Source organism: Rhinoraja longicauda, chromosome 8 (assembly GCF_053455715.1).
Source record: "Rhinoraja longicauda isolate Sanriku21f chromosome 8, sRhiLon1.1, whole genome shotgun sequence".
NCBI classification, from domain to species: domain Eukaryota; kingdom Metazoa; phylum Chordata; class Chondrichthyes; order Rajiformes; family Arhynchobatidae; genus Rhinoraja; species Rhinoraja longicauda.
In genome coordinates, this window is record NC_135960.1 from 87,186 (window position 1) to 114,984 (window position 27,799).

General features: G+C 45.4%; 1 protein-coding gene across 1 annotated transcript in view; it reads left to right on the plus strand.

Annotated features, from left to right (window-relative positions):
- The window catches only part of LOC144595699 (X-ray repair cross-complementing protein 5-like), a 96,304-nt gene that overhangs the window by 57,978 nt on the left and 10,527 nt on the right, over positions 1 to 27,799 (plus strand). Inside the window, exons 11-18 of the mRNA XM_078403238.1 lie at positions 10,019 to 10,156; positions 10,507 to 10,597; positions 13,632 to 13,759; positions 15,801 to 15,997; positions 18,107 to 18,191; positions 19,824 to 19,893; positions 22,364 to 22,473; positions 24,573 to 24,669. Of these exons, the coding sequence (XP_078259364.1) occupies positions 10,019 to 10,156; positions 10,507 to 10,597; positions 13,632 to 13,759; positions 15,801 to 15,997; positions 18,107 to 18,191; positions 19,824 to 19,893; positions 22,364 to 22,473; positions 24,573 to 24,669 (916 nt within the window). The remainder of the gene's footprint in view (positions 1 to 10,018; positions 10,157 to 10,506; positions 10,598 to 13,631; positions 13,760 to 15,800; positions 15,998 to 18,106; positions 18,192 to 19,823; positions 19,894 to 22,363; positions 22,474 to 24,572; positions 24,670 to 27,799) is intronic.

Below are 27,799 nucleotides of genomic sequence, written 5' to 3' on the forward strand. Positions count from 1 at the left end.
GTTCAAGTGCACTAAAGTCAGACTAGAGATGACCCTGGCAGAATCGAGGGACACTGTCATCCGAGCTGCTGCCCCAACCCTGGCAACAGGAAGGAAGTGGACGGCTAAGAATGCGACACAGCAGGCAAAATCTGCTCTCCACCAAGGCGACATGATTGGGCAAGTCCAACACGGACGAAGTGGCTTGGGGCTTGGCGGAAAGCGACCTTGCTGGAACAAGGCATCCTCACTGGAGCGCCGGAAGTTGGTCAACGCCGAAGTCCGCCGACAGGAGGAGTCGAGTAGGTGTGCCAAGGCTGTGTCGCAAGCTAAACAGGGCCAGTGGATGAGATGGGAGAGTGTGGAAAAGCGGAAGATCAGCTGGGAGATGGAGGCGAGCAGGATAAGCTTCCTCATTCGGGCAACCTATGATGTCCTTCCTAGCCCAAAAAATCTCAACCAATGGCTGGGCGAAGATCCATCATGCCCCCTGTGTTCAACACCAGCCACGCTTAAGCACATCCTCACTGGGTGTAAAGTAAGCCTCTCCCAAGGACGGTACACCTGGAGACATAATCAAGTGCTCAAATGCCTGGCAGCGACTCTGGAAAGCAGGAGAACAACCAACAATGCCCTGCCGCCCAGAACAACCAACCCAGTTATGCCAATTGTCTTTGTTCGGGAGGGGGAACAAAAGCAATGGAAAATTCCACCAAGGACAAGGTTTGGACAGCTGGAGGCAGCCCGGGACTGGCAGATGCTGGTGGATGTGGACCAACGGCTTACTATTCCACCAGAGATAGCCATCACCAACTTGAGGCCTGATCTTGTCCTCTGGTCCAACTCTCAGCGCATGGTGTATTTTGTGGAGCTCACAGTCCCTTGGGAGGATGCTGTGCAGGAAGCCTTTGAAAGAAAGAAACTGCGCTACACAGACCTTGCAGCGGAGGCAGAACAGCGGGGCTGGAGAGCAAAGATCTGCCCGGTAGAAGTTGGATGTCGAGGATTTGTGGCAACATCTACCGTAAGACTGATGAAGGACCTGGGGATCAGCGGACAAGCCCTTCGCCAGGCTATCAAGGAAACATCACAGGTGGCAGAGCGGAGTAGCCAGTGGCTCTGGCTGAAGAGGAAAGACCCCATCTGGTCTCCCAAATAAGTCGGCTAGGCAGATGCAGAGGGGGGTGGTTCTGGGACGCCAGAATGCACTGCTGAGCCTACTGGAGACGTCGTGGGTCCAATCAGCGAAACGTCGATGAAAGTAGGTGCCCACTTGATAACCCCAATGACGTGTCTGCCTAGCCTTTCTCAACATCGGAGGAGCATAGGTGAGTGCATAAGCCTCCCATCACCACCGGGAGGAAATTGACATTTGGCACTTTGGATTTCTAACATCTTGTCCTGTGTATTTGGAAACATTTTCTCTTGGCATATCTATAAAAGCTTTTGCAGTCAGTTTTTATGTTCCTTGCCAGTTTTCCCTCATAATCTATTTTCCCTTTCCTAATTAAGCCCTTTGTCCTCCTCTGCTGGACTCTGAATTTCTCCCAGTCCTCTGGTATGCTACTTTTTCTGGCTAATCTGTATGCTTCATCTTTTGTTTTAATACTATCCTTGATTTCCCTTGTTAGCCACGGATGCACTACCTTTCCTGGTTTGTTCTTTTGCCAAACTGGGATGAACACTTGTAGTTCATGCATGCGACCTTTAAATGCCTTCCATTGCATGTCCACCGTCAACCCTTTCAGCATCAATCGCCAGTCTATCTTGGACAATTCATGCCTCATACCCTCAAAGTTACCTTTCTTTAAGTTCAGAACACTTGTTTCTGTATTGACTTTGTCACTCTCCATCCTAATGAAGAACTCTACCATATTATGATCACTCTTGCCCAAGGGGCCTCGCACAACAAGACTGCTAACTAATCCTTCCTCATTACTCAATACCCAGTCTAGAATGGCCTGTTCTCTTGTTGGATCCTCGACATGTTGGTTTAGAAAACCATCTCTCAAACATTCCAAGAAATCCTCTTCCTCAGCACCCCTGCCAGTTTGGTTCACCCAATCTATATGTAGATTGAAGTCACCCATTATAACTGCTGCACCTTTAGTGCACGCATTTCTAATTTCCTGCTTGATGCCATCCCAACCTCACTACTGCTGTTAGGTGGCCTGTACACAACTCCCACTAGTGTTTTCTGCCCCTTAGTGTTTCGTAGCTCTACCCATATCGATTCCACTTCCTCCAAGCTAATGTCCTTCCTTTCCACTGCTTTAATCTCCTCTCTAACCAGTAGCGCTACCCCACCTCCTTTTCCTTTCTGTCTATCCCGCCTGAATATAGAATATCCCTGGATGTTGAGCTCCCAGCCTTGGTCACCCTGGAGCCATGTCTCCGTAATCCCAACTATATCATAATCATTAATAACTATCTCCACATTTAATTCATCCACCTTATTACGTATACTCCTTGCATTGAGACACAAAGCCTTCAGGCTTGTTTTTACAACTCTCTTACCCCTTATACTAGTAGAGTAGTGATGGAAATTATGAGGATTAAAGAAGAGGAGGTACGGACACTTTTGAAAAATATAAAAGTGGATAAGTCTCCAGGTCCTGATAGGATATTCCCTAGGACATTGAGGGAAGTTAGTGCATAAATAGCAGGGGCTATGACGGAAATATTTCAAACGTCATTAGAAACGGGGATGGTGCCGGAAGATTGGCGCATTGCGCATGTTGTGCCTTTGTTTAAAAAAGGTTCTAAAAGTAAACCTAGCAATTATAGACCTGTTAGTTTGACGTCTGTGGTGGGAAAATTAATGGAAAAGATACTTAGGGACAATATATATAATTATTTGGATAAACAAGGCCTGATTAGAAACAGTCAACATGGATTTGTGCCTGGAAGGTCATGTTTGACTAATCTTCTTGAATTTTTTGAAGAGGTCACCAGAGAAATTGATAAGGGCAAGGCTGTGGATGTTGTCTATATGGACTTCAGTAAGGCATTTGACAAGGTTCCACATGGAAGGTTGATTAAGAAGGTTAAATCGTTGGGTATTAATAGTGAGGTTGCAAGATGGATTCAACAATGGCTGAATGGGAGATACCAGAGGGTAATGGTTGAAAATTGTATGTCAGGTTGGAGGCCAGTGTCTAGTGGAGTACCCCAAGGATCTGTGTTGGGTCCACTGTTGTTTGTCATTTACATTAATGATCTGGATGATGGTGTGGCAAATTGGATTAGTAAATATGCAGATGATACTAAGATAGGTGGGGTAGTTAATAATGAAGTAGAGTTTCAAAGTCTACAGAGAGACTTGGGCCTTTTGGAAGGGTGGGCTGAAAGATGGCAGATGGAGTTTAATGCTGATAAGTGTGAGGTGCTGCATTTTGGTAGGACAAATCAAAATAGGACGTACAGGGTAAATGGTAGGGAATTGAGGAATGCAGTGGAACAGAGGGATCTGGGAATAACTGTGCATTGTTCCCTGAAGGTGGAATCTCATGTGGATAGGGTGGTGAAGAAGGCGTTTGGTATGCTTGCCTTTATAAATCAGAGCATCGAGTATAGAAGTTGGGATGTAATGTTAAAATTGTACAGGGCATTGGTGAGGCCGAATCTGGAGTATGGTGTGCAGTTCTGGTCGCCAAATTATAGGAAGGATGTAGACAAAATGGAGAGGGTACAGAGGAGATTTACTAGAATGTTGCCTGGGTTTCAGCACTTAGGCTACAGAGAGAGGTTGAACAGGTTGGGTCTTTATTCTTTGGAGCGGGGGACTTGATAGAGGTTTTTTAAATTTTGAGAGGGACGGACAGAGTTGACGTGGGTAGGCTTTTCCCTTTGAGAGTGGGGAAGATTCCAACAAGGGGACATAGCTTCAGAATTGAGGGACAAAGGTTTAGGGGTAACATGAGGGGTAACTTCTTTACTCAGAGGGTGGTGGCTGTATGGAATGGGCTTCCGGTGGAAGTGGTGGAGGCTGGCTCGATTTTATTATTTAAGAGTAAATTGGATAGGTATATGGATAAGAGGGGATTAGAGGGTTATGGTCTGAGTGCAGGTAGATGAGACTAGGTCAGGGAGAGTGGTCGGCATGGACTGGTAGGGCCGGACAGGCCTGTTTCCATGCTGTAGTTGTTATATGGTTATATGGTTATACGATTATGTTGAAAAGTGGCCCTTTTTGATTTTTGCCCTGGATTTGTCTGCCTGCCACTTTTACTTTTCACCTTGCTACCTGTTGCTTCTACCCTCATTTTACACCCCTCTGTCTCTCTGCTCCTGCTCCCATCCCCCTGCCACATTAGTTTAAATCCTCCCCGACAGCACTAGCAAACACTCCCCCTAGGACATTGGTTCCATTCCAGCTCAGGTGCAGACCGTCCTGTTTGTACTGGTCCCACCTCTCCCAGAACTGGTTCCAATGTCCTAAAAATTTGAATCCCTCCCCCTTGCACCATTTTTCAAGCCACGTATTCATCTGAAATATCCTCCTATTCCTACTCTGACTAGCACGTGGCACTGGTAGTTATCCAGAGATTATTACCTTTGAGGTTCTACTTTTAAGTTTATCTCCTAGCTCTCTAAATTCACCTTGTAGGACCTCATCCCGTTTTTTACCTAAATCGTTGGTGCCAATGTGCACCACGACAACTGGCTGCTCACCCTCTCCCTCCAGAATGTCCTGCAGCCGCTCAGAGATATCCCTGACCCTTGCACCAGGGAGGCAACATACCATCCTGGAGTCTCGTTTGCGGCCGCAGAAACGCCTATCTATTCCCCTTACAATTGAATCCCCTATCACTATAGCCCTTCCATTCTTTTTCCTCCCCTCTTTTGCCGCAGAGCCACCCACGGTGCCATGAACTTGGCTGCTGCTGCCTTCCCCTGATGAGCCATCTCCCCCAACAGTATCCAAAATGGCATATCTGTTTAGGAGGGAGATGACCGCAGGGGACTCCTGCACTACCTGCCTACTGCTACGCTGGCTAGTGGCCACCCGTTTCCTTTCTGTCCGCTTATCTTTTACCTGTGGTGTGGCCAACTCACTATACGTGCTATCCACGACCTTCTCAGCATCGTGGATGCTCCAGAATGAGTCCAACCGCAGCTCCAACCGTTCAATGCGGTTTGCCAGGAGCTGCAGCTGGACACACTTCCTGCACATATCATATCATATCATATATATACAGCCGGAAACAGGCCTTTTCGGCCCTCCAAGTCCGTGCCGCCCAGCGATCCCCGTACATTAACACTATCCTACACCCACTAGGGACAATTTTTACATTTACCCAGCCAATTAACCTACATACCTGTACGTCTTTGGAGTGTGGGAGGAAACCGAAGATCTCGGAGAAAACCCACGCAGGTCACGGGGAGAACGTACAAACTCCTTACAGTGCAGCACCGGTAGTCAGGATCGAACCTGAGTCTCCGGCGCTGCATTCGCTGTAAAGCAGCAACTCTACCGCTGCGCTACCGTGCCGCCCACATGTAGTCATCAGGGACACCGACAATATCCCTGATCTCCCACATGTTGCAGGATGAGGATTCCACGGGGCCGATCTCACCTGACATGTCTTACCCCCAAATTAAATCAAATCCCTCTTAATCCTTTAAACTGTACCTTTACTAAAAAGCACTGTACCCTTAACTCACTGAACCCTTAACTCACTGAACCCTTAACTCACTAAACCCTTAACTCACTGAACCCTTAAATCACTGAACCCTTAACTCACTGAACCCTTAACTCACTGAACCCTTAACTCACTGAACCCTTAAATCACTGAACCCTTAACTCACTGAACCCTTAACTCACTGAACCCTTAACTCACTGAACCCTTAACTCACTGAACCCTTAACTCACTGAACCCTTAAATCACTGAACCCTTAACTCACTGAACCCTTAACTCACTGAACCCTTAACTCACTGAACCCTTAACTCACTGAACCCTTAACTCACTGAACCCTTAACTAAAAGTACGAACAAAAAGCAGAAATACAACCCCGGGGTTACGCCGAATCAGCTGCTTCCTCTAGTCCGCTTCCACCAATCAGCGGCTTCCTCCAGACCACTTCTTTTAAAGTGTGTGGGAACGTTTTTATCTCCAACCGCCTCCAACCGCTCCTGGGCCTCTGTGTGAACAAGCCCCGCGCTGGGTTTTTAAACCTACCGCCCGGACGCTGCTCCAACCGCATCCAACCGCTCCTGGGCCTCTCCCAGAGGAGGACAGAGGATCTAGGGGGGTAGAGGAACTGAAATAAATTTTCATTAGGCGAGAAATAGTATTGGGTAGACTAATGGGACTGAAGGATGATAAATCCCCTGGGCCTGATGGTCTGCATCCCAGGGTCTCAGGGAGGTGGCTCTAGAAATAGTGGACGCATTGGTGATCATTTTCCAATGTTCAATAGATTCAGAATCAGTTCCTGTGGATTGGAGGATAGCTAATGTTATCCCACTTTTCAAGAAAGGAGCGAGAGAGAAACGGGGAAGTCAGTTAGCCTGACTACGGTGGTGGGAAAGATGCTGGAGTCAATTATTAAAGAGGTAATAACGGTGCATTTGGATAGCAGTAAAAGGATAAGTCCAAGTCAGCATGGATTTATGAACGGGAAATCATGCTTGACTAATCTTCTGGAATTTTTTGAGTATGTGACAAGTAAAATGGATGAAGGGGAGCCAGTGGATGTAGTGTATCTAGACTTTCAGAAAACCTTTGATAAGGTCCCGCACGGGAGATTGGTGAGCAAAATTAGAGCACATGGTATTGGGATGTTAACATGGATAGAAAATTGGTTGGCAGACAGGAAGCGAAGAGTAGAAGTAAACGGGTCCTTTTCAGAATGGCAGGCAGTGGCGAGTGGAGTGTCGCAAGGCTCGGTGTTGGGGCCACAACTGTTTACCATATATATTAATGATTTGGAAGAGGGAATTAGAAGCAACACTAGCAAGTTTGCGGATGACACAAAGCTGGGTGGCAGTATAAACTGTGAAGAGGATGTTAGGAGGTTGCAGGGTAATGCAGGCAAAAACAAGGAGGCAGATTATTTTCTCAATGGAGTTAGGTTAGACAATAGACAATAGGTGCAGGAGTAGGCCATTCGGCCCTTCGAGCCAGCACCACCATTCAATGTGATCATGGCTGATCATTCTCAATCAGTACCCTGTTCCTGTCTTCTCCCCATACCCCCTGACTCCGCTATCCTTAAGAGTTCTATCGAGCCCTCTCTTGAATGCATTCAGAGAATTGGCCTCCACTGCCTTCTGAGGCAGTGAATTCCACAGATTTACAACTCTCTGACTGAAAACGTTTTTCCACTTCTCCGTTCTAAATTGCCTACCCCTTATTCTTAAACTGTGGCCCCTGGCTCTGGACTCCCCCAACATTGGGAACATGTTTCCTGCCTCTAACGTGTTCAACCCCTTAATAATCTTGTATGTTTCGATAAGATCCCCTCTCATCCTTCTAAATTCCAGTGTATACAAGCCTAGCCGCTCCAGTCTTTCAACATATGACAGTCCTGCCATTCCGGGAATTAACCTAGTAAACCTACGCTGCACGCCCTCAATAGCAAGAATATCCTTCCTCAAATTTGGAGACCAAAACTGCACACAGTACTCCAGGTGCGGTCTCACTAGGGCCATATACAACTGCAGAAGGACCTATTTGCTCCTATACTCAACTCCTCTTGTTATGAAGGCCAACATTCCATTGGCTTTCTTCACTGCCCGCTGTACCTGCATGCTTCCTTTCAGTGACTGATGCACTAGGACACCCAGATCTCGTTGTACGTCCCCTTTTCCTAACTTGATACCATTCAGATAATAATCTGCCTTCTTATTCTTACCACCAAAGTGGATAACCTCACACATCCACATTAAACTGCATCTGCCATACATCCGCCCACTCAGACAACCTGTCCAAGTCACCCTCCAACCTCATAGCATCTTCCTCACAGCTCACACTACCACCCAGCTTTGTATCATCTGCAAATTTGTTAATGGTACTTTTAATCCCTTCATCCAAGTCATTAATGTATATTGTAAATAGCTGCGGTCCCAGCACCGAGCCTTGCGGTACCCCATTAGTCACTGCCTGCCATTCTGAAAGGGACCCATTTATCCCCACTCTTTGCTTTCTGTCTGTCAACAAATTTTCTATCCATGTCAGTACCCTACCCCCAATACCAGGTTGGTGGGAGGGAGGTGCAGCGAGACCTGGGTGTTGTTGTACACCAGTCACTGAAAGTTGGTGTGCAGGTACAGCAGGCAGTGAAGAAAGCTAATGGGATGTTGGCCTTCATAACAAGAGGCCTCAGTATAGGAGTAAAGAGGTTCTTCTGCAGTTGTATAGGTCCCTGGTAAGACCACATCTGGAGTATTGTGTACAGTTTTGGTCTCCTAATTTGAGGAAGGACATCCTTGTAATTGAGGCAGTGCAGCGTAGGTTCACGAGATTGATCCCTGGGATGGTGGAACTGTCATATGAGGAAAGATTGAAAAGACTAGGCTTGTATTTACTGGAGTTTGGAAGGGTGAGAGAGGATCTTACAGAAACATATAAAATTATAAAAGGACTGGACAAGCTAGATGCAGGAAAAAATTTCCCAATGTTGGGCGAGTCCAGAACCAGGGGACACTGTCTTAGAATAAAGGGGAGGCCATTTAAAACTGAGGTGAGAAAAAACTTTTTCACCCAGAGAGTTGTGAATTTGTGGAATTCTCTGCCACAGAGGGTAGTGGAAGCCAAATCACTGGATGGATTTAAGAGAGAGTTAGATAGAGCTCTAGGGGCTAGTGGAACCGAGGGATATGGGGAGAAGGCAGGCACGAGTTACTGATTGTGGACGATCAGCCATGATCACAATGAATGGCAGTGCTGGCTCGAAGGGCCGAATGGCCTCCTCCTGCACCTATTTTCTATGTTTATATCTTTTTCAGTTTTCCAGCATGTGTAGTCTGCTTTTCCAACACCGGTAGCAGCTGGCCATTGTTAGTCAGAGGTCTCCTCTGGCCATTGTTAGGCAGAGGTTTCCTCTGGCCATTGTTAGTCAGAGGCCTCCTCTGGCCATTGTTAGTCAGTGGCCTCCTCTGGCCATTGTTACTCAGAGGCCTCCTCTGGCCATTGTTAGTCAGAGGCCTCCATGTAGTGGGAGCAGTTGGGCCCAGAGTAATGTACAAACATTGGGAAAGAGGGGATGACATACAGTACATCCTTTGTGGATGCGAAAGTGGGATAACATAGCACTAGTGTGAATGGATGATTGATGGTCAGTGTAGACTCAGTGGCCTGAAGGGTCTGTCTTCCTGCTTTATCTCTAAACTGGAACCCTGCTCTTATATTCTCTGCCTCAGCTAATAATGGAGAGCATCCTGCACACCTTTTAAATCAACTTATTGGTCTAAAAATCTTTAAAGATCTGTTGCCCATAACTCCCAAGGTTCATTTGTTCCTTTACATCAGTTGCTACCCTCTTATTTCGTGAATATTCCCTTGTCTTTCCATCCACATTAGCTCATACTTACCTGCATTGAATTCCATTTGCTTTTTCTGTGACTGAACAAAAGTCAAGGTACCCCTTGTCAAAAGCTCCATCCTCATCAACACTTCCTTAAAGATCTCATTGAAGTTCATCAGATCACCTCCATGCTGAGTCCTTCACCTGACTCTAAATGCTGTTTAGACACAAAAAGCTGGAGTAACTCAGCGGGACAGGCAGCGTCTCTGGAGAGAAGGAATGGGTGACGTTTCGGGTCGAGACCCTTCAGACTGATTTCAGGGGAGAGGGAAGTACACGGATGAATACTGCCTGTCCTGTTGCTCCTGTCTTTCCCTTTATAAACAATGCAGTGTTTATCATTTGCGGAATCCACTGTGTTGATCGACACAGTCTGAAGAAGGGTCTCAACCCGAAAGTCACCCATTCCTTCACCCCAGAGGTGTTGCCTGTCTCGCTGAGTTACTCCAGCTTTTTGTGTCTATCTTCCACTGTGTTGATCGTTGTACTGCAGTCTCTTGTTTTTCAGCATGCTGCAGTGGCTTTGTCTGCACTGGTTCACTCACTGGAAGAGCTGGAAATGGTGGCGATAGTTCGTTATGTTTATGACCGGAGATCAAACCCACAAATTGGAATGGCCTTTCCTTTGATTAAAGATAAATCTGAGGTAACGAGCTAGGATTTAGTCTGATGAATTGTTATATTACTTTGGCATGAATGGGAGGAGGAAATGATTATATGTTTTGTAAGTAAAAGCATATTTAAGACCTGAGCAGAACTGTGTATGTGTGTGTATATATATATATGTGTGTGTATATATCTATCTATATATCACAAGCTTTACTGTCTGTAAAGTAAAATGAAGTATTTAGGATTCAGACCTGAGGCTGAATCCAAGTTTGCTGCATATCTCTGGAACTTGCAAGCTGTTGTTTTGATATTGCAAGAGAATTCTAATTGAGACTACATGGATTTGAACTGGAAAGCTAATCTGCTATCTTGGGTCTTCCCCATCAGTGCTTGATTTATATTCAACTCCCATTCATGGAGGATCTTCGGCAGTTTACATTCACTTCTCTGAAGAACAATAAAAAAGCTGCAACTTCAGGTGGGTGGAATTGTGAACAGAAATTCAGATTTGATGCTTTTTGAGCCCTTAAAAGTGGGCATTTAAATAGAACAACACAATCATGAATGGCAGCATATTTCATGCAGTAACAACCAGGCTGCTCACACAGTAATGGCCCTGGATTGGCAGCTGCAGTGCTGAAGTGAACTGTATTGTGCATTGTACAGCAGTAATACGAAGAGCAAACTGCATCAGCAGATTGCGCTGGTTCATAACAGGTGTCCTGTCATGACTCTTTGAACCAATGTCTGAATAGATCTGACATTTATTGTTCCCATTAACTGGGGAAGGCCTTATATTTCTCTCTCTTTACAACATTGAACATAGAAAAGTACAGCACAGGAACAGGCCCTTGATGTCTGTGCTGAACATAACAAGCTAAGCTAATCTCATTTGCCCCCTGTTGGTCACCAGCTGCTGCACCTTCTCTGGGTTTTGAAATTGTGTTGATGTCTCAATCTGTGTCTGGGTCCGAGTGAATGTTATTTAATAGAGACGCTTGGAGATAGAAATACATCGTTCCCTGAGTGTAGCGACACAGGAGATAGGATGGTGAAGAAAGCATATGGTGTGCTTGCCTTCCTTGGCCAAGGCAATGCATACAAGAGTTGAATGGTCATGTTACAGCTGCACAAAATATTGGTTGGATCACAGTTGGAGCATCTTGTGCAGTCTGTTCACTCCAGTACACGAAATACATGATGAAGTTAGGTTTAGGTTTTTATTGTTACATAGACTGTGAGGAAGGCTGTCAAAGTATACAGCAGGATATAGGTCAGTTACGGAAATGGGCAGAGAAATAGCAGATGGAAGCAAGTGTGTTGCACTTTGGGTAGTCGAATGCAAGGGGGGGAAATATAAAATTAATGGAAATTTCCTCGGTGTGGGACGAATAAAGGAATATAATATTATTATTATGAAAGATCTTGAACAGCATTTATACACAGAAGGATTATCATCATATCATATCATATATATACAGCCGGAAACAGGCCTTTTCGGCCCTCCAAGTCCGTGCCGCCCAGTGATCCCCGTACATTAACACTATCCTACACCCACTAGGGACAATTTTTTACATCTACCCAGCCAATTAACCTACATACCTGTACGTCTTTGGAGTGTGGGAGGAAACCGAAGATCTCGGAGAAAACCCACGCAGGTCACGGGGAGAACGTACAAACTCCTTACAGTGCTGCACCCGTAGTCAGGATCGAACCTGAGTCTCCGGCGCTGCATTCGCTGTAAAGCAGCAACTCTACCGCTGCGCTACCGTGCCGCGGTTTTAGGGTCCAAGTCCGTAACTCCCTGAATGGTAACACAATTATTGGTGAAGAAGGCATATGGTATGCTTACTTACATTGGTTGGAGCATTGTATAAGAGTCAGGAGGTTATGCTGCAGGACAAATTAAACCATCTATGAAATAATGTGTGCAGTTCTGGTCACCCCATTATAGGAAGGATGTGGAGACTTTGGAGAGGGTGTTGGTGAGGTTTACCTGGATTACGTGGTATTAGCTACAGGGATGGGTTTGACAGATTTGGATTGTTTTCACTGGAAAGCCAGCTGCTGAGGAGAGATCATAAGTTATAGGAGCAGAATTAGGCCATTCGGCCCATTGCCATTCAATCATGGGTGGTCGGTCTTTCCAAATGCATAAAAGTATTCCTTATCCCTCAACTTGGGGGAGTCCAGAACCAGGGGCCACAGTTTAAGAATAAGGGGTAGGCCATTTAGAACGGAGATGAGGAAAAACTTTTTCACTCAGAGAGTTGTAAATCTGTGGAATTCTCTGCCTCAGAAGGCAGTGGAGGCCAATTCTCTGGATGCTTTCAAGAGAGAGCTAGATAGAGCTCTTAATGATAGCGGAGTCAGGGGGTATGGGGAGAAGGCAGGAACGGGGTACTGATTGTGAATGATCAGCCATAATCACATTCAATGGCGGTGCTGGCTCGAAGGGCCAAATGGCCTACTTCTGCACCTATTGTCTATTGTCTAAAATCTTCTCCAGTGACTTACCTGCCACAATTGTTAGGCTCACTGGTCAATAGTTACCTGTCACAGCTGGTTTCACTGGTCTATAGTTACCTGCCACAGCTGGTCTAGAGTTACCTGCCACTGGTCTAGAGTTACTTGCCACTGGTCTACAGTTACCTGCCACTGGTCTACAGTTACCTGCCACTGGTCTACAGTTACCTGCCACTGGTCTACAGTTACCTGCCACTGGTCTACAGTTACCTGCCACTGGTCTAGAGTTACCTGCCACTGGTCTAGAGTTACCTGCCACTGGTCTAGAGTTACCTGCCACTGGTCTAGAGTTACCTGCCACTGGTCTAGAGTTACCTGTCACTGGTCTACAGTTACCTGCCACTGGTCTACAGTTACCTGCCACTGGTCTACAGTTACCTGCCACTGGTCTACAGTTACCTGCCACTGGTCTAGAGTTACCTGCCACTGGTCTAGAGTTACCTGCCACTGGTCTAGAGTTCCCAAGCATTTCCTTACAGTCCCTAAATAGAGGCACAACATCAGCCATCCTCCAATCATCCGGCACCTCACCTGTATCCAATGATGATTCGTATATCTCAACCAGTCCACCTGCAATTTCTTCTCTAGCTTCCCACAGTTCCCTCGGACATATCTGATCGATCCCAGGAGATTTATCCACTTTTGGACATCTTAGAATACCCAGCATCTCCTATACTGTACAGTAATACTAACTGTCCTCAAAACATTTCCATTAACTGTCCCAAGTTTCTCAGTCATCATGTCTTTCTCCATGGTAAAAACAGCAGAAATATTAATTGAGGACCTTGCCCATCTCCTGCAGCTTCACACACAGATGACAGCTTTGGTTTCTGAGGTGTCTTATTCTCTCGCTAGTAACCCTCTTTCCCTTTGTGTATGTAGAATACCATTGGATTCTGCATAATCTCATCTGCCAGAGCTCTCTCTTCTGCTTCATCCTTATCCTGATCTCCTTATCTGGTCCTGTGGATTATTTTGCCCAACAGAGGAGCAGTTAGAAGCTGTGGATGCTCTGATCGACTCGATGAGCTTAGTGATGGATGACGAGGAAGAGCTGCAGGATCTGTTCAAAGTCAATAAAGTTCCGAATCCTCACTTTCAGAGGCTATTTCAGGTAAAGTTCGATGCAACCAGAAAAATCTGTCACTTGCAATTACTTGATGAATACACTCGCATGCTGTCATTATTATTGTAATTCTTTTTTGGGGATCTACATTTATTGTTCATTACTATTGTGTTTGAACTAAGTGGCTTGCTAGGCTTTTTTCGAGTATTACCCTCTGAAAATGTTGTTTCTTAGGTTCATATAATATCTACACCTCTCACCTTAAACATCTGTTTTCTTGTATTTTTACCTACCCTAGGTAAAGACTGTAGTTCCCCCTATCTATTGCTCTCTGGATTTTATACACCGATAAAATCACCTCTCAGCCTCCTACCCTCTATGGTATAAGTTCCTAGCCTTTTCCAATCTCTCTCCCTATAGCTCACAATACTGAGTCTTAAATGCCACTGTAGTATCTGCCTCCACCACCACCCTTGGTAACATGTTCCAGGCATCCTCCATTCTCTGTGTAAAAAGCCTGACCTGTGCATCTATTTTAAACTTTCCCCACCTCACCTTAAATCTATGCTCTCTTTGACATTCCCACCTGTGAAAAACATTCTGACTGTCTACCCTTGAAATGCCTCTCATAATTGTACAAGCCTCGGTATTTATTCACAAAATGCTGGAGTAACTCAGCAGGTCAGGCAGCATCTCAGGAGAGAGGGAATTGTACAAACTTCCATCAGATCGCCCCTCTACCTTCGATGTTGAATGAATGAATAAGTTTATTGGCCAAGTATGCATATACAAGGAATGTGCCTTGGTGCTCCGCTCACAAATGACAACACAAACATACAGTTAACAATTAAGAATAAAGCATAAACACATCAAAACAATAAGGATACACCATTATGGTCTAAACATGTGGGTGAAAATAAACCAGAGCAAAAAAGAGACTACAGACTTTGGTTATTGAGTAGAACTATCACTCGTGGAAAAAAACTTTTTATGTCCGGCTGTGGCTGCTTTGACAGTCCGGAGTCGCCTTCCAGAGGGAAGTGCTTCGAAGAGTTTGTGGCCAGGGTGAGAGGGGTCAGAGATTATCTTGCCCGCTCGCTTCCTGGCCCTTGCAGTGTACAGTTCATCAATGGGGGGAAGGTTGCAGCCAACAACCTTCTCAGCTGCAGCCTCCGGATGTCGTGCTTGGTGGCTGAGTCAAACCAGACCATGATGGAGAAGGTGAGGGCGGACTCAATGATAGCAGTATAGAATTGGACCATCATTGCCTGTGGCAGATTGTGTTTCTTCAGTTGCCGCAGGAAGTACATCCTCTGTTGGGTCTTTTTGACTGTGGAGTCGATGATGGCCCCCCATTTAAGGTCCCTGGAGATGATGGTTCCAAGGAACTTAAATGACTCCACAGATGTGACCATGGTGTTGTTGATGGTGAGTTGGGGTGGAGGGGGATCTCTTTGAAAGTCTACAATTAGTTCCACTAGATAAACCAATCCAAATTAGTCCAACCTCTCCTTGCAACTAATACCCCTTGAATCTAGACAACATTCCAGACCTCTTCTGCGCCCTTTCCAAGGCCCCCACATCATTCCTGTAATCGGGTAACCAGAACGGCATGCAATACTCCAAATGCAGCCTAACCTAAGTCTTACAAGGATGCAACATGACTTCCTGACTTTTATACTCAATGCTGCGACTGATGAAGGCAAACATACCATAAATATTCTTTACCAATCTTATCTACTTGTGCTGCCTCTTTTAGGTTGCTATGGACTTGGACCCTAAGATTCCTCTGTACATCAACACTGTTAGGGGTCTTGCCATTTACTGTATACTTTACCCTTACAATCGACTTTCCAAAGTGCAATACCTTACTCTTGCTCAAATTAAACTTCATCTGCCATTTCTCTGCACATTTTGCAGTTGATCGATATCCCGCTGTATACTTTAACAACCTTCTTCACAGTGTACAACTTTAAGAATGTGTAGGGCACAAAGGCAGATAGAGTTAATGTAGGCAAGTATGGTTAGTATAGATTCAATGACTATATAACTGGAGGATTTTAAAGTTATTGTTCTGATTTTTTTCCAGTGTCTTCAATGGAAAGCATTTCATCCAGATGAGCCTCTTCCTCCCCTAGACCCTCAGTTGAAAAGCATGTTAGACCAACCCCAGGAGGTAGCTGATTCCAGTCTGGCAGCATTGGAGCAATTAAAGAAGCTTTTCACTCTGCAAGATTCAGGCAAGAAGAAAGAGCACAAGATTGCACAACAGATCTTCAAAGACAAGTACGATGGCCTGCATTTTACCATTTAAATGTATACGGCAGACTCCGGTCCACTGTAGATACATTATGACAGCAGACTTTCAGTAGATTTATCAACTGCTTATGAACTAAGAGTAATGGATACCCATTTCATCTTGCCCTCCACTTGTTTTGTGATACATGAGTTATTTCCTTGGAGAAAAACTGATTTACATAGGTATACAAGATTATGAACAGGTTTAGATAATAAAGAAAAGACCTGACAAAATGGGAACTGGAGAGGGGGCAGGTTTTAAAGGTAAGCGGCAGGAATTGCAGGCGGTTGAGAGCAATAATTTTTTGTGCAGCGAGTGATAATTTAATTTAGAGTTTAGCGATACAGCGTGGAAACAGGCCCTCCGGCCCAGCGATCCCCGCACCCTAACGCTATCCTACACACGCTAGAGACAATTTACAATTTTACCAAAGCCATTTAACCTACAAACCTGTACATCTTTGGAGTGTGGGGGGAAACTGGAGAAAACCCACGCGGGTCACGGGGAGAACGCACAAACTCCGTACAGACAGCACCCGTAGTCGGGATCAAACCCCTGTCTGGCGCTGTGAGGCAGCAACTCTACCACTGTGCAACCATGCTGTCCATACATTAGTTTTGAGATACAGCATGAAAACAGGTTCTTTGGCCCACCAAGTCTGCACTGACCATTGATCACCCGCACACTGGTTCCGTCCTACACGCTAGGGACAATTTATCCAACCAAACCGGATGTCTTTGGAATATGGGAGGAAACGGTAGCACTCGAAGAAAGCTCATACGGTCACTGAGAACGTGCAAACTCCACACAGACATCACTCAAGGTCAAGATCGAACCTGGGTCTCTGGCGCTGTGAGGCAGCAGCTCTATCGCTACGCCACAGTGCCGCCCTGTAATGACCTGGAATTTGCATCCTATATTGGTGGCAGAACTGGAGGTGAACAGTGATTTTATAATGGAAGTTGAGTAAAATAAATTTGTTGGGGATGCAGAGGGGAAAGAGGAGAGGTTGGAAACATGTGAAGGTGATTTTCTCCACCTTCGACAAATTTACATTCCCAGACACATCTTTTCCTCCACCTTCTGCTGTCCAAATAGACATTCCTTTTCCACCATGTTCATCTCCATAGGGTGGATAGGAATGGTTTAGAGGGATGCGGGTCAAACATGGGCAAAAGGACGAGATTAGGTGAGCATCTTGGGTGGCTTGCGAGTGGAGCACCAAGGCACATTGCTTGTATGTGTACTTACTTGGTCAATAAACCCCTCCCCCTACCTTCACCCCGCCCCCACGTACATCCCCAAACCGTGCGAGCAGAGCACCAATGCACATTCCTCGTATGTGTACATACTTGGCCAATAAACTTATTCATTCATGGTGAATTAGGCGAAGGGTGTGTCTAGGTTTTGTAAGACCCTCTGATCCCCACCAACCACTTCTATTTTCACAGCACTTTCCCATGTAACTGCAGGTGGTGCAACTGAATATAGAAACATAGAAAATAGGTGCAAGAGGAGGCCATTCAGCCCTTCGAGCCAGCACCGCCATTCATTGTGATCATGGCTGATCATCCACAATCAGTAACCTGTGCCCAACTTCTCCCCATATCCCTTGATTCCACTAGCCCCCAGGGCTCTATCTAACTCTCTCTTAAATTCATCCAGTGATTTGACCTCCACTGCCCTCTGTGGCAGAGAATTCCACAAATTCACAACTCTTGGTGAAAAGTTCCTTCTCATCTCAGTTTTAAATGGCCTCCCCTTTATTCTAAGACTGTGGCCGCTGGTTCTGGACTCCCCCAACATTGGGAATATTTTTCCTGCATCTAGCTTGTCCAGTCTTTTTATAAATTTTATATGTCTATAAGATTCCCTCTCATCCTTTTAAACTCCAGTGAATACAAGCCTTTTCAATCTTTCCTCATATGACAGTCCTGCCATCCCAGGGATCAATCTTGTGAACCTATGCTGCACTGCATCAATTACAAGGCTCATGATAAAGCAGATGAATTCCAATGTGGATTAGCAAGTGGAATTTCAATATTGGATTTCAAGATGTGCAATCAGACTAACAGGTGTATTTGATTTTCCTTCAGTGATCCAGAAGAACAAGATGCAAAGAGAGCACGGTCTGATGAGGATTTTAATATTGTCACGTTAGCAGAAGGCACTATGACAGCTGTGAGTACCATCAATCTTTCAGACTGCAAATCTTGTAATTACTGGCTGATTACAGGTGCAAAATGTACTTGTAACCAGAGTTTCAGAAATGTTCTCGATGTTGGGGGAGTCCAGAACCAGGGGTCACAGTTTAAGAATAGGGGGTAGGCCATTTAGGACTGAGATGAGGAAAAATGTTTTCACCCAGAGAGTTGTGAATCAATGGAATTCTCTGCCACAGAAGCCAATTCACTGGATGTTTTCAAGAGATAGTTAGATTTAGCTCTTAGGGCTAAAGGAATCAAGGGATATGGGGCAAAAGCAGGAAAGGGGCACTGATTTTAGATGATCAGCCATGATCACATTGAATGGCGGTGCTGGCTCGAAGGGCCAAATGGCCTACTCCTGCACCTATTTTTCTATGTTTCATCATTTTTGCTGAACACCTGATTTTCTGATATATCTGGCCGGTTTTGAATAACTTTTGTGAATCCAGTTCTACTTATTTCCTCTGCGATTTCCTATTTTGTATTATAAATTCTTGTTTCTCTCGGTAAGGTGCGGACATTTGCTCTTCCTTGTCATTTCGTTTTTGCATATCAATAAATTCTCATGCATCTGATCCTCTGGCCCATAACCATTTTTTGCCAACTTTATAAACCACTTCTTTGGATTAATACTATCTTTAATTTCTCTTACAACCACAAATAATCACACTTATGGGTGTTTTTTTGGTCCTTTCAGAAACATATTCCATTTGAGACCTAAACATAATTTCCTTAAAAGAGTTTGGCTAGCTGGGTTTGTTTTACTTGGATTGGAGGGGCATGAATCGGGTGGACAGTGAGAAACTTTCCCCATAATACAACTGTCTAAAACTGAAGAATAAGAAGTTAGAAGGGATCTGAGGAAAACATAAGACCCACGTCTTATGCAACTGTAACATGACCTCCAACTTCTATACTCTACTCAATACTCTGACTGATGAAGGCCAATGTACCAAAAGCATTTTTGACCTCTTTATCTACCTGCGACTCGACCTTCAAGGAACCATGCACCTGCACTCCCAGATCTCTCTACTCTACAACACTGAGTAGCCCTACCATTCACTGTGTCGGTCATACCCTTGTTAAACTTCCCAAAATGCAACACCTCATATTGCTCTAATAAATTCCATCATCCATTCCTCACCCACCTGGCCAATCAATCAAGATTCTATTGCAATATTTCACAACCATCTTCAGTATCTAGACTGGTGGCTGTAATTCCTATTAGAAAATAGGTGCAGGAGGAGGCCATTTGGCCCTTCGGGCCAGCACCACCATTCATTGTGATCATGGCTGATCATCCACAATCAGTAACCTGTGCCTGCCTTCTCCCCATATCCCTTGATTCCGTTAGCCCCATGAGTTCTAACACCCAAAACACTTTCAACTCACTGTTTTGTTGGTGTTACATGGTATAATATGTTCCAATGGATCCTGCAGCTGTAAAGGGCCGGTGGGTGGACTGGAGCACGGGAACTGGAGCCCTGTATCCAGATGCTGAACCATTGGAATTTTCCAAATAGTTATACAGCGGGTTAACTAAATTTATTGTAAAATACAGTTTGTTTATATGGTTAAAATAGATTGATCTGTTTTTGGGTTATAGGTTGGCAGCCTCAATCCAGTATCAGACTTCCAGGCTTTGGTCCATCAAAAGAGCGTCAATTTCAGAGAAGGTATGTAGTCCCGAGTGTGAGTCCGATAGTGGTGGGACTGGACCAGTTTATTTCAGTAGAGTTGAGGGAGCGAGAGCTTATTTGGGGTTTCAGAGAAGGTATGTAGTCCCTAGTGTGAGTCTGATAGAGGTGGGACTGGACCAGTTTATTTCAGTAGAGTTAAGGGAGCGAGAGTTTATTTGGGGTTGAGGAAGATTGGGAAGAACTGGACCAGTGCATTGATGAGTATATTTCTCTGTAGAAATTGATCTGTGAGGAATGCGTTGGGTGAGACGAAGAAGGGGGATTGGTTGGTGGGGAGACCAGAGAGCATTTATTTGGTCAAAATTTTTGTGTGGGCCACTGATGAATGATGCAGGGCAGCACAGACTGAATGCTGGTAAACGAGGCATCGAATTTACCACCAACATAACCGTGTGGCACCACCTTCACCAAAACGATCACAGTAGTTCAAGATCATGGCGCACCATCAGATCCAGTTAAGAATGGACAATGTATGCTGGATGCACCAACAACTTCCATATCCCCCAATATCCGATGCCTCTTCTTCAGACTGAAAGTCACGGGAAAGGGAAATGAGATATAGACGATGATGTCAAGTCAAGTCAAGTCAAGTCAATTTTATTTGTATAGCACATTTAAAAACAACTCACGTTGACCAAAGTGCTGTACATTTGATTAGGTTCCAATAGAAAGAAAAAAAAATGAAAACATACAGTAGCACGCAAACAGTTCACAGCGCCTCCTCAATGAGCCTCAAACGCTAGGGAGTAGAAATAGGTTTTGAGCCTGGACTTAAAGGAGTCGATGGAGGGGGCAGTTCTGATGGGGAGAGGGATGCTGTTCCACAGTCTAGGAGCTGCAACCGCAAAAGCGCGGTCACCCCTGAGCTTAAGCCTAGACCGCGGGATAGTGAATAGCCCCAAGTCGGCCGATCTGAGGGACCTGAAGTTAGAGAGGGGGGTTAGAAGATTTTTGATGTGGGGGGGGAGTGTCCATTTAGGGCTTTATACGTGAATAGGAGGAGCTTGAAGTTGATTCTGTACCGTACAGGGAGCCAGTGGAGAGAGGCCAGAATCGGGGTGATGTGGTACCTTTTACGGGTACCCGTCAGGAGTCTCGCTGCGGCGTTTTGGACCAGTTGCAGGCGGGACAGGGAAGATTGGCTGATCCCAGTGTATAGGGAGTTGCAGTAGTCTAGGCGGGAGGAAATGAAAGCGTGAATGATTTTTTCTGTGTCGTCGAATTGGAGGAAAGGTTTGATTTTAGCTATGGTTCGAAGTTGGAAGAAGCTGGCTTTTACCACAGCGTTGACTTGCTTATCAAATTTTAATGCAGAGTCAAATATCATGCCGAGGTTTTTGACATGCGGTTTGACTAGGCAGGATAGGCTTCCAAGACTGCCTGTTATCAATTTGATGGAGTAGGGGGGGGCGAATAGGATGACCTCAGACTTGCTCTCATTTAATTGGAGGAAGTTCTGTGCCATCCAACATTTTATGTCCTCAAGGCAGTGTGAGAGGCTGTTTAAATTTGACTGGTTGTTGGGTTTCAGGGGGAGGTAAAGCTGAGTGTCATCGGCATAGCAGTGGAAAGAAATGCCGTGCCTTTGAATGATTTGGCCAAGGGGGAGCATGTATAGAGAGAAGAGAATGGGGCCTAGGATGGAGCCTTGTGGAACTCCGCAGGAGAGGCTAGCTGGAGCAGAGGAATAACTGCCTATGTTGATGGCGAAACTCCTATCTTTGAGGTACGAAGCGAACCAGCTCAGGGCAGTACCATCAATGCCAACCGCGTACCAGAGACGGTCAATAAGGATGGTGTGGTCCACTGTATCGAACGCTGCGCTGAGGTCGAGAAGGAGCAGGATTGCACAGTCGCCGGTGTCGATGGCGAGAAGCAGGTCGTTGTGTACCTTCAACAAGGCAGACTCTGTGCTGTGGTGGGCTCTGAAACCTGACTGGAAACTTTCCAGGATGGTGTTTTGGTGCAGGTAGGGCACTAATTGGTTTAGGATTGCCTTTTCAAGGACTTTTGACAGGAATGGCAGTTTGGAAATGGGTCTGTAGTTGCTAGACAAGGTGGGGTCTAGGTTAGGTTTTTTCAGTAGGGGCTGGACCACCGCGTGCTTGAAACTGGTTGGAACAGTGCCAGTGGCCAGAGAACTGTTGATAATAGAGAGGATGCTGGGACCGGCTATTGCAATGACAATGTAGTGAGATATAGAACTTCCACCCTGCCCGCGTCAATTATTCACATCACCTACTCCAAAAATTTGATCGTTTGGACACAAGAAACTGCAGATGCTGGTTTACAAAAAAAGGTACACCGTGCTGGAGGAACTCAACTGGCCTGGCAGCATCTCTGGAGAACATAGACGATGATTTGGGTCATGATTCTTCATCAGACTGATTGTGAAAGAAATATAATTGTAGAGAATGGAAATTCTGAGAGTTCTGTCTCCTCACAGTGACCAAGCAGCTGATGGACCGTGTCTACCAATTTCTGGAAGTCAAGAGTCAGCAGTATTACATAAAGAGCTTGGATTGCATCAAGGTTTGCAGGAAGGAATCTGTCAAGGTGAGCAGAGAATGTCATTTACTGCTATAGATCATAATAAATTCCTGCAGGATGGAGTTGGGAATGTTTTATATAAAGGTTTACATCTGAAACGAATCACAGAGAAATTTACAACCCTTTGTGGTTCTGTTTCATCTGTAGCTGCAGGCCAGGATGTTAGTGTGCAGACTTGACCATAACATGCTGATGGTCTTCAAAGGGCAGTTCTTAATGGGTTTTTCACCACTTCCCTTATTGGGCAAGACTTTCAGAATGATTCTCAAATGGAGCTGATAGTGCCTTACCATGGCACGCAAGGAACATAATTAAACCTGGTGCTGACTACAAACTTCAGTCAGAAGTGATAGGAGCAGAATTAGGCCATTCAGAACATCAAATCTACTCCGCCATTCAACCATGGCTGATCTATCTCTCCCTCCTAACCCCATTCTCCTGCCTTCTCCCTGTAACCCCTGACACCCGTACTAATCAAGAATCTATCTATCTCTGCCTTAAAAATATCCATTGAAGACCACCACAGCCTTCTGTGGCAGAGAATTCCACAGATTCACCACCCTCTAACGATAGAAATTTCTCCTCATCTCCTTCCTAAAGGAACATCCTTTAATTCTGAGGCTAGACTCTCCCACTAGTGGAAACATCCTCTCCACATCCACTCTATCCAAGCCAGGTCAGCCTGTGTAATTGTATGATTCTGAAGTCCAGTCAGTGATAACAACATTATGAAGTGGTGGGCACTCACACAAGGACAGAATCATAAAGCAAGTCTCCACTATTTAAAATAAGCTACATTACTTGGGGAGAGAGATGCAATATGACTGTAGCTGGTTCTGGGGTTAGATTTAGAGGAGGGTTTCAAACTCAATGTATGAAAAAATTGGCAGGGTCTCCAACCAAAACGTCACCTATCCATGTTCCCCACAGATGCTGCCTGACCCACTGAGTTACTCCAGCACTCTGAGAAACGTCACCTATCCATGTTCCCCACAGATGCTGCCTGGTACTCCAGCACTCTGAGAAACGTCACCTATCCATGTTCTCCAGAGATGCTGCCTGAACTGCTGAATTACTCCGGCACTCTGAAACGTCACCTATCCATGTTATCCACAGATGCTGCCTGACCCGCTGAGTTACTCCAGCACTCTGTGAAACGTCACCTAGCCATGTTCTCCAGAGATGCTGCCTGACCCGCTGAGTTACTGCAGCACTCTGTGAAACGTCACCTATCCATGTTATCCACAGATGCTGCCTGACCCGCTGAGTTACTGCAGCACTCTGTGAAACGTCACCTATCCATGTTATCCACAGATGCTGCCTGACCCGCTGAGTTACTCCAGCACTCTGTGAAACGTCACCTATCCATGTTATCCACAGATGCTGCCTGACCCGCTGAGTTACTCCAGCACTCTGAAACGTCACCTATCCATGTTCTCCACAGATGCTGCCTGGCCCACTGAGTTACTCCGGCACTCTGTGTCCAAACGTGGCGCAGTATGGAAGAGAAGAGGCTCTAAGACTAAGGCTAGAGAATCCAGGGAACTATAGGCTGGTGAGCCTCACGTTAGTGGTAGGGAAACTATTGGAGAGAATTCTTTGATATAGGATTTAGTCTAATTTGGAAGAGATTGTATATACCAAATACAATCAAGCCAAACTCAAGTACAATATAAAGCGTGAAGCGAAAGATACAAATTGCAGCATCGTAGCATAAAAGTAGAAAAGAGATTTAAAAGGCTTGGGCAATAGTATTGGCTGAGAGTAGATCTTCCTCTGTGACCAGAACACAACAGGTCTCCATGCTCCTGTGCCATCTTGGGTCATAAAGCAGTAACATAAAAAATAACTTCCATTTTCCTGATCTTAGTTTCCTCCTGTTCCAAACTCTGTTTGCAAAGGTCTGGCATCAATCATATTGTGATCACTTGCGGAATCAAGGGATATGGGGAGAAGTCAGGCATGGGTTACTGATTGTGGATGATCAGCCATGATCACAATGAATGGCGGTGCTGACTCAAAGGGCCGAGCGGCCTCCTCCTGCACCTATTTTCTATGTTTCTACTGTTTGTAACCTTTTACTTTTTTACTTGCTACATTTCAAGGCAGGAGAATCCCAACATTTCAATACTATACTGAAAACATTGAAAGAGAGCGTGGACACAAAAGGACTGGATGAGTTCTGGGAGTTGATTGTGCAAGGTGGGATCATTTTATTAACAAGTGGCTGGTTTTTAAAACATATTGAGAGCAGAGCGGTTTAAGTAGCAAATTACAATCTTAAGACGAGGCAATTGGGGAAAAAAGAGTGAGCCTTGAGAGAACGGAATGATTATTTCAGTCTCCAAACAGCTGAGTTCAGGACAATTACATAATGATGGAAAGAGGTGGTGCATAGAAGAGTTCAGAGCAGGAAGTCCCCTCAGCCCACAATGTCTGTGCCAACTATGATATCAAAGTTAAAAAAATCACCTGCTTTAGTATAGTATTTGGTACATGATGGAAACAGTTGAGGATTGGAAGTTGAGTTTAGTTTATTGTCACGTGCTATCCAGTTAGCAGAAAGACAACACATGATTACAATCGAGCCATTTACATGTATAGAGATTTAAGTGTGGAGCTTCTGTGGCCAGCACGCAAATAGTCGCTTGGGTTCGACGTCATCTTGGACTGTGGAAAGTTTGGGTTAATGTTCTGCATGGTTCAGAGATATCACCAAGATTAGGAATCATTCAATTTGCCTCAGACATTTGCAAGGGAACCAGATGGAGCTATTGGCTAGGGAACAAAAGTATGTAACATAAAATGAAAACAATATCTTGCTGTTTCCAATATTTAGCACCTGGGAGAGTAAGTAAAAAGTAGAAGCAGAAATACTCAGGCCTCAGGACTGGAGAGTAGCCAATGTTGTTTTGTTTAAGAAGAGAAGTAGAGATAGTTCACAAAATTATAGACCAGCAAGCTCATACCAATGGCAGGGAAGCTATTGGAGAGGATTCTTGGGATAGGATTTACTTCCATTTGGAAGATAATTAGGGACAGTCAGCATGACTTTATATGAGGAGCGAGTAGTTCATAAGTCACAGGAGCAGAGTTAGGCCATTGAGTCACAGTGCGTGCCAGGGATCTGGGGCGTGTTGTAGAGCAGAGGGATCTAGGGGTGCCGATATAAATCCTTAAGTTGCGTCACAGGAAGACAATGATCAAAAGGCTTTTGACACAAGTATTATGCAAATAGTTGCCACATTAAGGGAGTTTACAAAGTATCTGTGCCAGTTCCCCCTTGTTCTCCCTTCCCCCCCCCCCCCCACCCCCCTCACGGTGGTCCATCCACACCGGGTCCTTCCCCCGGCAGCGGCGTCCTCACTCCCATGTGTCCGTCCTCGTCCATCGGTCGGCGCCATCATCAACTGACACTGGTGCCGACCCAGGCCCCAGCCGTGGGCTCCGTCGACCCTGGGGCCGATAGCCACGGGCTCTGTTGTCCCAAGCTCTGTGGCCGCGGGCTCTAAACCGCGAGACTCCGACCTCAGCCTCACCGCGGCCTGCAGGGAGGGAGTCTGCCTGTGCGACCCACTGGGCAGATTGGTCCGCGTTGGCAAGGTGGGCCAAAGGCCTTGTTTCCACACTGTATGACTCTGTGACTCTGAGTTTACTCTGCCATTCAATCATGACTGATCTATCTTTCTCTCTCAATCCCATTCAACTGCCTTCTCCCCATAACTTTTAACACCCGTTCTAATCAAGAACCTGTCAATCTCTGCTTTAAAAATTCCCAAAGGCTTGGCCTCTACATCAGTCTGGCAATGGATTTCACAGTTTCACCACCTTCTGGCTAAAGAAATTCCTCCTCATCTCCTTTCTAAAGGTACATCCTTTTATTCTGAGGTTGCCCCCTCTGGTCCTAGTGGAAACATCCTCTCCACATCCACTCTATTCAGGCCTTTCACATTTCGATGTTTCAATGAGATCCCTCCTCATCCTTCTAAACTCTGGAGAGTACAGGCCCAGTGCCGACAAACACACGTCGTCATCATACGTTAATACAATCACCCCTGGGATCATTCTCGTAAACCTCCTCTGGACCCTCCAACGCCAGCACATCCCCCTCAAATATGGGTCACAAAACTGCTCTCAATATTCCAAATGTAGTCTGACTGATGCTTTATAAACCCTCAGCATTACATCCCTCTTTTTATATTCCAGTCCCCTTGAAATGAATGCTAATATTGCATTTACCTTCCTTACTACCAATTCTGCTTGCAAATTAATCTTTTGAGAATCCTGTACCAGCACTCCCAAGTCCTTTTGCATCTCTGATTTCAAAATCTCCCCATTTAGAAAATAGTCTATGCCTCTTCCAAAGTGCGTGACCGCACACTTCGCAACGCTGCATTTCATCTGCCCACTCCCAACCTGTCCAGGTCCTTCTGCAGACTCCCTTGTTGTAGTTCGTGACCTATTAACAGAAACAGTCAGACAACCAAGTTCGTTTAACCTCTTTATTCTACTCACCCAGGTGGGAGAGAGCCTAGGCACCGGAGCTAGTGTAGCCTCTCTCTCCGGAAACTTACATTCACACACATTTTATACCTGTAATACATGTGCCAGTACCTTTCCATTATACGGCAAGTTTACAATGCCCTAAAAATCTTTATGTCCTTCGTGACCTCCGTGTCCATCGTGACCTACGTGACCTCTTCATTCTTGGGAACAAAGGGCAGTCCATATGGCAAGATGTTCTTACACATCAAAGCTTTGAACGCCAGTTGCTGATATCAGAGGATGGATCAGCCATAAACCACGCTACATGTTGACAAACAGGATGCCTCAGCAAGCTGGAATCTTTTACACTCCTGCAATAGCACCCACATAGCTGCTTACCCAATGTTAACCCTTACACCCTGCTTCCTCTACACTACCCTCCATGTATCTTCGTATCATCTGCAAACTTGGCCACAAAGCCTTCAATTCCATCATCCAAATCATTGATATATAACGTGAAGAGTAGTGACCCCTGTGGAACACCACTAGTCACGGGCAGTCACCTAGAAAAAGCCCCCTTTATTCCCACTCTTTGCCTTCTGCCACCCAGCAAACCTTTTATCCATGCTAGTAGCTTCCCTCTAATACCAGGGGCTCATCTTGTTTAGCAGCCTCACATTCGGCATCTTGTCAAAGGCCTTCCAAAAATCCAGGTAAACAACTTCCACTGACTCTTTTGTCTAACATGGTATTTACTTCCTCAAAGAATTCCAACAGGTTTGTCAGGCAAGATCGCTCCTTCACAAAACCATGCTGACTTTAGCCTATTTTATCGTGTGCTTCTCAG